General features: G+C 43.9%; 2 protein-coding genes, 1 long non-coding RNA gene and 1 pseudogene across 3 annotated transcripts in view; 1 reads left to right on the top strand and 3 right to left on the bottom strand.

Annotated features, from left to right (window-relative positions):
* LOC105530239 overlaps positions 1 to 2,655 on the bottom strand; it is a 4,143-nt pseudogene extending 1,488 nt beyond the window's left edge.
* The window catches only part of SULT6B1 (sulfotransferase family, cytosolic, 6B, member 1), a 31,362-nt gene extending 27,663 nt beyond the window's left edge, over positions 1 to 3,699 (bottom strand). The window contains exon 1 of the mRNA XM_011967625.1: positions 3,623 to 3,699. The gene's annotated coding sequence lies outside the window, so the exon portion shown is untranslated. The remainder of the gene's footprint in view (positions 1 to 3,622) is intronic.
* On the top strand, positions 3,568 to 9,557 carry LOC105530222. Its single transcript, XR_001004616.1, has 5 exons — positions 3,568 to 3,627; positions 7,105 to 7,220; positions 8,431 to 8,475; positions 9,020 to 9,104; positions 9,243 to 9,557. It is a non-coding gene; the product is annotated as an uncharacterized LOC105530222 (long non-coding RNA).
* The window catches only part of CEBPZ (CCAAT/enhancer binding protein (C/EBP), zeta), a 28,199-nt gene continuing 27,196 nt past the window's right edge, over positions 8,957 to 9,959 (bottom strand). The window contains exon 16 of the mRNA XM_011967626.1: positions 8,957 to 9,283. Within this exon, the coding sequence (XP_011823016.1) occupies positions 9,144 to 9,283 (140 nt within the window). The 3' untranslated portion in view covers positions 8,957 to 9,143. The remainder of the gene's footprint in view (positions 9,284 to 9,959) is intronic.

The following is a 9,959-nucleotide window of genomic DNA, read 5'->3' as shown; positions in this document are numbered from 1 at the left end:
AAAAAAAAAAAAAAAAGTAAAAATAACAAAAGAAGCCGAGCAGATGCCAGCACCATGCCGGTATAGCCTGCAGAACTGTGAGCCAATTAAACTTCTTTATAAATTATCCAGCCTCAAGTATTTCTTTTCTTTTTTCCTTCCCTTCTTTCCTTCCTTCCTTCCTTCCTTCCTTCCTTCCTTCCTTCCTTCCTTCCTTTTTTGACATGGAGTCTCATTTTGTCACCCAGCCTGGAGTGCAGTGGTGCGATCTTGGCTCACTGCAACCTCTACCTCCCAGGTTCAAGCAATTCTCCTGCCTCAGCCTTCCAAATAGCTGGGATTACCGGCGTGGTCCACCTCACCCAGCTAATTTTTGTATTTTTAGTAGAGATGGGGTTTCTCCTTGTTGGCCAGGCTGGTCTCCAACTCCTGACCTCAGGTGATCTGCCCGCCTTGGCCTCCCAAAGTGCTGGGATTACAGGTGTGAGCCACTGCACCCAGCTCCAATGGCTTTTTCATCTTGCTTTGTTATCCTGGTGCTCTTAACACTGATATTCTGGTACTTCAAACCAATGTAGTAGAGCCTTGCTATAGGGTCTGAAAGTTTTTGTTCTCCCTAAATTCATATGTTGAAATCCCCAGTGATGGCATTAGGAGGCAGGGCCTTTGGGAAATGATTAGGTCATGAGGGCTCTGCCCTCATGAATGGTATTAGCGTCCTTTTATTTATTTATTTATTTTGAGATGGAGTCTCACTATGTCGTCCAGGCTGCAACTTCTGCCTCCTGAGTTCAAGCAATTCTCCTGCCTCAGCCTCCTGCATAGCTGGGACTACAGGTGTGTGCCACCACGCCCAGCTAATTTTTATGGTTTTAGTAGAGATGGGGTTTCACCATGTTGTCTGGACTGCTCTCGAACTCCTGACCTCAGGTGAGCCCACTACCTTGGCCTCCCAAAGTGTTGCAATTACAGGTGTGAGCCACTTGCCTGGGCAAGGATTAATGTTTTAAAAGAGGCACCAGAGAGGCCCTTGCCCCTTGTACCATGTGAGGACACAGTGAGAAGGCACCATCTCAAAACCCAGAAAGTTGGTCTTTACCACATGTTGAATCTTGTGGCACCCTGATTTTGGACTTCCCAGTCTTTAGAATCATAAGAAACAAATTTCTGTTGATTATAAGCCATCAGTTTATGGCATTTGGTTATAGCAGCCGAAGCGGACAAAGACAGGCCTGGAAGCTCAAGGCATAGTATCTTAAATGATTTTTAACAAAGTGTTTCATGGAAGTCATCGTGGATGCTTTTAATAAGAAAATATTTATTATGGATGAATCTTTAAAGATTGTGGATGTACTTACTCCTTCCCCCTTCTCACTACTGTACTTGACTATTCTTTTTTTTTCTTTCTTTTTTTTTAAAAAAAGAAGAAGGGCAGGCTGGGCACGGTGGCTCACGCCTGTAATCCCAGCACTTTGGGAGGTCAAGGAGGGAGGACCACGAGGTCAGGAGATCGAGACCATCCTGGCTAACATGGCGAAACCCCATCTCTACTAAAAATACAAAAAATTAGCCAGGCGTAGTGGCATGCACCTGTAGTCCCAGCTACTCAGGAGACTGAGGCAGGAGAATCGCTTGAACTCTGGAGGCGGAGGTTGCAGTGAGCCAAGATTGAGCCACTGCACTACAGCCTGGGCAACAGAGCGAGACTCCATCTCATTAAAAAAAAAAAAAGGAAAAAAAAAAAGAAGGGCAGACACAGTGGCTCACAGCTGTATTTCTAACACTTGGGAGGCCAAGGAGGGAGGATCACTTGAGCCCAGAAGTTGGAGACTAGCCTGGGCAACACAGGGAAACCCTGTCTCTACAAAAAAAATTTTTTTTTTTTAAATTAGCCCGGTGTGGTGGTGAATATCTGTAGTCTCAGTTACTTGGGAGGCTGGGGGCAGGGGTAGGATTACTTGAGCCTGGGAGGTCAAGGCTGCAGTGAGCTCTGATTGTGCCACTGCACTCTAGCCTGGTGACAGAGTAAGACCCCGAAGAAGAAGAAGAAACAAGAAGCCGATGATTAGGAAAAGAAGAAAAAGAAAAAAGATTGTGAACGTGTCAGTTGGAGGGGAAAAGGGAACTTTGGTGGTATAGGGGTAGAGTGCTGAAAGTTTTGAGAAAAATAGTTAATGACAGTGAAAACAATAACAGACAAAATAAAAAGCAACATAATGCAGAAAGGGAGCTTCTGAAAAAAGTTTGAGAGAAAGTCAAATGTATATTGTTAAATAGAACTGAGGTTCAAGCCAGAGACAGTTCCTATAGAGGAGAGAGATCAAGAGAATGTGCAAAGCCCAGACTTTAAGAGGCTACTAGAGAGGATGATATAGTGGAAGAGGTTAGAGTTCTGGATCTGTGTAGATCTGAGTGATCTTGAGTAACAATGACATGCTTTAAATCAACATAGTTTACACATTCACATTTTTCACAATTTATGATGCTTTAGTTACACAGATGAACCACATGGGCTGGACTGTGGGAGGGCGGGTGTTAGATAGGAAAATTGGGGCAATCACAGAACACCTTGCAGAAGCACTTCCTTTACTTGGCATGGTCAGAGTTAGCTCCAGCTGTCACCCCTTCTCTAAAATCTTTACAGATTCCTCGGATTAGAAGCAAGGCCCTTATCATTGTGTACTTTTCATCAGTTATTTGTGGTAAATACCCCTAAGTAGACTAGAACTTCGATGAAGGTAGATCTGGGTCTATTTTGGGTGTTCCAGGCTTTGTCTTGCACACGGTACTTCAATATACTTTTATATTCTTTTTCTCTTCTCTGTTTCCTTGTCCCCTTTGCGTCTTCTCTTCAAGTGTTACTTTGCAAAAGAATTCTTTATGGATCTGGCTAAAATGCAGTTTCAGATTCAGTAGTTCTGCATTTCTTTTTCTTTTCTTCTCTCTCTTTTTTTTTTTTTTTTTGAGACGGAGTCTCCTCTGTTGTCCAGGCTGGAGTGCAGTGGCGCGATCTCGGCTCATCGCAACCTCCGCCTCCCGGGTTCAAGCGATTCTCCTGCCTCAGCCTCCCGAGTAGCTGGGACTACAGGCGCATGCCACTATGCCCGGCTATTTTTTTTTATTTTTATTTTTAGTACAGACGGGGTTTCACCATGTTAGCCAGGATGGTCTCGGTCTCCTGATCTCGTGATCCGCCCATCTCCGCCTTCCAAAGTGCTGGGATTACAGGCGTGAGCCACCGCGCGCTGCCTAGTTCTGCATTTCTAACAAGTTTTCAGGTGATGCCTATGTTGGTGCTCCTCTGAGACTAATCACACCTTAATTTCCAGGGTGTTAGAAAAACGACCCAAAACAGACTACACAGCCTCAGTGTCCTGGGTTCAAATGTGAATTCTGTTTTTTCCTAACGGTGCGATTGTGGGCAGTGTAAGCCTCTTGCTTTCTCTGTAAAATGAGATACACTCAGCACCTGTTGCATGTGTTATTGCGAATATTCCATAAAATAATATACATAGCGGGCAGTCAGGTTCGGGTCGCGGTCAGAGTACAATTAATGGTAACTACGAATGTGGAGGCGGAGCCGACAACGGAAGGGGTGGAGCGGCGCCAAGCCTTGCGCATGCGCAGTCCTCCTTGAACGCACCTCAGGTGAGACTGTGGCGAGTGGCTTCCCCTCGGCGGTCGTATATCGGGGTCCCCAGTGCGACGAGAGTGGGGCGGGCTTCTGCGTGGGGCCTCGTCACAGTTCCGGGGGCATGTAGAAGACAGGTGTCACTGCCTCAGTTCACTGGAGGCGAGTGTTTCCGGGTCGCTGGCGGCCGGGCCGTGCTCCGTGCGTGCCCGCGCGTGTCGCCTGCAGGCCCGGGCCGGGCGTTCAGCCGGCTAGGGGAGCGCCTAGGGCAGTCGAGGGCACCAGGGAAGCGGGGGAAGCGGGAGCTGGGTGAGAACCGCGGCAGGAGCCGGGGGCGCGGAGGCGGCCAGCCTGAGACAGCTCTCTGCCTCTGCTGAAAAGCCGTCCTCTGCACAGCTAGACAGGGAGAGACGTTGCTGCCTGAAACCGCGTTGCCTGCAGACGCTAAGCTGGGAGGCCGCCCCGCACAGGGAAGCAGCCCCAATTCCCTGGAGCGCAGCCCTGGATAAGGGGCTTCCGACCCAGCATTGCACATTTGGCTTGAGCTTGTGTCCCCGAGTCGGCTTCTCAGCCCCTTGTGATGTTAACTGCATGACACACAGCCCTGCGCCGAATCTTTCAGAGGCGGCTTCGTGTTAAACTTCACCTAAACTCCTTCCCGGGATGATGCCTGTCCCTGTGCTGAGAAGGCAGGCGCTCCTCTGCCGTGTCTCCCTTGCCGCAGCTAGTAAACGTCACTTCGTTGTGGGTGGACAGGTGTGCCCCTGGTGGTCTGTAGCCAAGGAACTTGAAGTTTTATCATCGGCCTCCTGAAGCCGGGAGCCTCGGAGTGCAAAACTATATATATATTTTTTGAAAGGTAAATACTTTGTTGTACGATGTTACTTGGAGGCGGCTACGCTCACCACTGTACACCAAGGCAGCTGTCCAGTATTATTCGGACTTATTTTCTTTCCTTTTAACCTTGGCCTACAAATGGACTTTATTTCTTATCATCACCCTCTCATAAAACAAAATTTTACTTCGATTCCTTGAATAATGGAACTGCCTGCAGGCAGTCTTTGTTCATCCCTGGAACATTAAAAATAACCCCCCAGCACTTTGGGAGGCCTAGGCGGGCGGATCACGAGGTCAGATCGAAATCATCCTGGCCAACACGGTGAAACCCCGTCTCTACCAAAAAACAGAAAAAATTAGCCGGGCGTGGTGGCGGGGGCCTGTAGTCCCAGCTACTCGGGAGGCTGAGGCAGGAGAATGGCGTCAACCTGGGAGGCGGAGCTTGCAGTGAGCCGAGATCGCGCCACTGCACTCCAGCCTGGGCGACGGCGCGTCTCAAAACAAACAAACCCCCCAAAGAGGCCAGGCGCAGGGGCACAGGCCTGTAATACTAGCACTTTGGGAGGCAGAGGCGGGAGGATCACTTGAGGTCAGGACTTCGAGAATAGATTGGTCAACTTGGTGAAACCTCATCCCTACTAAAAGTACAAAAAATTAGCCAGACGTGGTGGCACATGCCTATAATCCCAGCTACTCGGGAGGCTGAAGCAGGAGAATCACTGGAACCCGGGAGACGGAGATTGCAGTGAGCTAAGGTCGCACCACTGCACTCCAGCCTGGGAGACAGCAAGACCCAGTCTCAAAAAAATAAAAATAGGCCAGGCGCGGTGGCCCATGCCTGTAATCCTAGCACTTTGGGAGGCTGAGGCCGGTGGATTGCCTGAGCTCAGGAGTTCAAGACCGGCCTGGGCAACAGGGTGAAACCCCGTTTCTACTAAAATACAAAAAATTAGCTGGGCCTGGTGGCGGGAGTCCCAGCTTCCAGCTACTGGGGAGGCTGAGGCAAGAGAATTGCTTGAACCTGGAAGGCAGAGGTTGCAGTGAGCTGAGATCGTGCCACTGCACTCCAGCTTGGGCAACAGAGCGAGACTGTGTCTCCAAAAAAATAAAAAATAACTTCCAAGAGAGGCATCTGTATTGAACATGACTTCTGTCAGTCATGTACAGCATTGCAGTGAATGGAGCAAAACAACTGTCCCTTCCCACCAGTCAACTGCCTCTTGGTTGTATATGAATTCCTTCCTTTGTAAATTTCTTTGCTTCGTTTCTTTTAAATAAGAATAGTAAGGTTTTAATCTTTTGGTCTCCAGGGTGATCACATTATCAAAATGAGGGAATTTGGGGGGTGGTGGGGAGGGACACCTGGTAAGATATTAGCAGAATAATCCTACAAAAAAAAAGGAAAGTTATTTGATTACACCCACCCTCAGGCATTGAAAAGGAGTGGGAAGTGAATGGAGTAAACACCTGACCACAGCGAGCTGGGACTGAGGACAAAGGAGTACACACAGGACAATAGAGACATCTGAGATGAAAAACGAGTGGTTCTCTTCTGGACTTTGAGGTTATAAGGAGGCTGGCTAAAAACTTGGGTTTACATTAATTTATTCAATAAGAGTCTTATATTCTATTTTCTTAGCTTGTTATCTTTTAATTTGGAAAAGAATAATGACACAAACCTGTTTTCTTGATTAGCTTTTAAAGGAAGACAATCAAGATCTAACCGGTCTGTGGTTTTGCCTCTTACTGGTTCATCACCCAATCAGTTTCCATCCCCTGCCCCCATTTGTATAAAAATTACCCAGAGTGTCTGCTAAAGGGCAGATTATTGGCTCACGCCTGTAATCCCAGCACTTTGGGAGGCTGAGATGGGCGGATTGCTTGAGCTCAGGGGTTTTAGACCAACCTGGGCGACATGTTGAGACCCTGTGTCTACTAAAAATACAAAAAAATAGCCAGGCATGCCAGTGGTCCCAGCTGCTCAGGAGGCTGAGGTGGGAGGATTGTTTGAGCCCAGTGAGGTGAGATTGTGCTACTGCACTCCAAATGCCTGAACTATAGCACATAATTTATGTTGTATTATTAGTATATATCAGCATATATTAGTATATATAGTATATATCATAATGTATATATATACTATCTATAATATAGATAGTATAATAGTATATATTAGTATATGTTGTATTAATAAATGAAGAACTCCAGCTCTAGAAAATGTAGAACCTCTTCAGAAAAATCTTACTTTTGTAGGGCACTTTACAAAGAAGAGCTGTTCACATATTGTGTCCATTTAGATTATTTCTTAATTCCCAGTGCAGCTAAAAAATTAACCTATCTTCCCCATTCTGTTTTCCTACACAGTTAAAAAATTTAAGTTCTGTAAATTGTTTTTTACAATGCTTTCTTGCATTTTATCTCTTTCCTGTGCTTTATCCAATTTTGTCTTTGGTTCATCATGCCCCTTAGGCATGGAGTTTGAAAACTAGGTATGTAGGATGCCTAAACCAAAAAAGTATACCATAGTATTGAAGTCTTATTCCCATACAGATAAGCCATTCAAATTGTGGGAATGAATTTGAGTTATTAGAGAAATGATAATAGTAGTTTAAATATGCTCATTCAGGTTTACACATATCTGTTAATTTTAAATTTAGGATGGCCCGTACTTTGGAACCACTAACAAAGAAGATCTTTAAAGGAATTTTGGTAGCCGAACTTGTAGGCCTTTTTGGAGCATATTTTTTGTTTAGCAAGATGCACACAAGCCAAGGTAATCATAATTCAGAAGTTAATGCTTTCTAAAGGGGTATAGTTTTGCTAATCCATTTTATGTGTTAAATGGCAATGGCATTTTTGGAGAAATTGGTTCTTCAGATTCAAGATATTAGACATTTTTATGGGCATAACAGGAATCAAAGTATTCATTATTGTAGACTAGATGACTCTCACTTCTCCCTTAAAAATTTTGTTTGTGGGCTAAGGGAAAAATTTCATACCTCCATGGGTTTTACTATTGGGGAGGGTAGAGCAAGTGTCCTTGGTCGGACTTAGTTTGGAAGCACAGATGGAGGAAACTTAGCCTGCCCATTACACTTCATTGTTTGGTAGACTAAGAAACTAACTGGTTACTGCTGTTTTCTCGGAGTAACAGTTTTCTCAGGCTATAGTATTCTTCCTAGGCATCAACAGTGGGCACTAAAAGACTTTCACATGCTATGGCTGAAAGTGCTTTAACATTTTTCTTGGGGAAATTTTATATTAGAGCCCTCAACTTTTTAAATTAGGAAGTGATTTTTCCCAAAAATCCTGGCATGATAGCCATCTTTGAAACTTGTCACATAGTCTTCCTCAGCGTATTTTGTTGGAACGCTGTACCAAAATGCTACTGGATACTCACAAAATCTTTTCTTTTCAACTCTAAGAAAGGGTATAAAGAAAACATCCCAACAGTATTTAAAAGCAAATTAAAGCTTGGGATGAATTTTAAAAACTGGTCATGGCTGGGTGTGGTGAATCACACTTGTAATTCCAGCACTTTGGGAGGTCAAGGTGGAAGGACTGCTTGAGCCCTGTCTGGGCAACATAGCAAGACTCTGTATCTTAAAGGGGGGGGGGGAAAGACTGGGTATGGCGGTGTACTCCTGTAGTCCCAGCTACTCGGGAGGTTGAGGCAGGAGGCTCCCTTAAGCCCCGTCCCAGCTATTTGACCTTCACTGAGGTAGGAGGCTCTCTTGAGCCCAACCCAGGGAGGTCTAGGCAGTGGTGGGCTGTGATTGTGCCACTGTACTACAGCCTGGGCAACAGGGAGAGAGGTCCTGTCTCAAAAAAACAAAAACAAACGGAGGAGGACTGTAAAACAAATTTCTAATCTATATGGTTCCCATCATATGGACCCTAAAGCTAGCATTAAATTGTGGCTGTATGTGTTAATAATGAATTTCTGTTCATATCTAATTTCAAGACATCCTTTTTTCCATCAGATTTCAGGCAAACAATGAGCAAGAAATATCCCTTCATCTTGGAAGGTATGTTTTTCCTAAAGTAAAAATAAGTATAAAACAACTTCTTGAGGTAACCTATAAATTATGTAGTAATTTCTTTACAAGGCATTTCTAACAATACTATTCACATCTATTTTAGTTCTTCTGAGACTAAATTCTCATCTATACTAGTGAGAAAATTAGGTAATGGGCTGGATTCTGAATTCTTCTAGTGGTTAAGAATGTAAACTCTGGAATCATTCATATATGAGGTGATAGAATCAAACCACAGTTTAAACGTTTGGTTTTAAAAGATCAGTTTCATCTCAGGTTTGCTAACTTCTTGGAGCTGTCTCTTTCTCTGTCAAGTAGATAAAGACTAAACAAGATGACATCATGTAGTTACATGAAATAGTACTCATTACAATGATCAGAGACGCCAGGGCTTATATGTGAATTCTGTAATCCTACTGTCTTCTTTTTCATTTTGTTATGTAGCAATATGGAAAAAAGTTTTTTTTTTCCGATATGTTTAATTTTAACAATGTTTCCACATGACTTTATAAATGAGAGCTATTTTTATTTATAGTTTATTACAAATCCACTGAGAAGTCTGGAATGTATGGAATCAGAGAGCTGGATCAAAAAACATGGTTGAACAGCAAAAATTAGATGTAAGTAGAATTTCAATTTATAATTTACATTAATAACTCTCATTTCCTTTGCTTTTTAGTTTTTTGAGTGGTTTTAGTCCTCTTCTTTTTAAAATGTTTCTTTTTCTTGATGATACTTTTTACATCTCTGTTGTGTAGCCAGTCATCACGTTCAGCCTCCCATCTAAGCTGTTTGAGACCTTTGGGAGAAGAAAAGATGAGTGTACTACCACACTGTAGACTCCTGGCGGTCCCACAGAACATGCTGCTGAGTCACAGGAACTTCTAGCCTGCCTTGGCCTGCCGTTTCCCACCCACTATACAAACCCACTGCTTGTTTGTTGCTTTTCTTCTCATATTTATTGTCAAAGATTAATGTTTCATAAAGAAATGACTAAGGAAGGAAAAGAAACAAATGCTCTAAAGATCTTCTTTCCCCAAGCAGTTTTACTGGTGAAATAACAATCAATATCAGAAATAATTAAAATGTCTATAAACATGTAAAGTTACTTAGCAAACTCATGCTATATAAAAATGGCTCACTTCCCTAAAAAAAAGTAATTTTTGTTGTCTGCAAGTTTTTTTTTTTTTTTTTTTTTTTTTTTTTGCTGTATATACTTGTTAATCTTACATGTTCTCCTGAGAGAAGATAAAGCCATTCCTTCCAGGTTGTAAAGTACCATGAAAAGGTCTTTCAAAAATATTCCTATCAACCAGGCATGGTGGCTCACGCCAGTAATCTCAGCACTTTGGGAGGCCAAGGTGGGCGGGTCACTTGAGGTCAGGAGTTCGAGACAAGCCTGGCCAACATGGTGAAACCCCCTCTCTACTAAAAATACAAAAATTAGCTGGGCGTGGTGGTGCATGCCTGTAATC

Source organism: Mandrillus leucophaeus, unplaced genomic scaffold (assembly GCF_000951045.1).
Source record: "Mandrillus leucophaeus isolate KB7577 unplaced genomic scaffold, Mleu.le_1.0 Scaffold805, whole genome shotgun sequence".
NCBI lineage: Eukaryota > Metazoa > Chordata > Mammalia > Primates > Cercopithecidae > Mandrillus > Mandrillus leucophaeus.
This window is presented reverse-complemented; position numbering and strand designations above follow the sequence as displayed.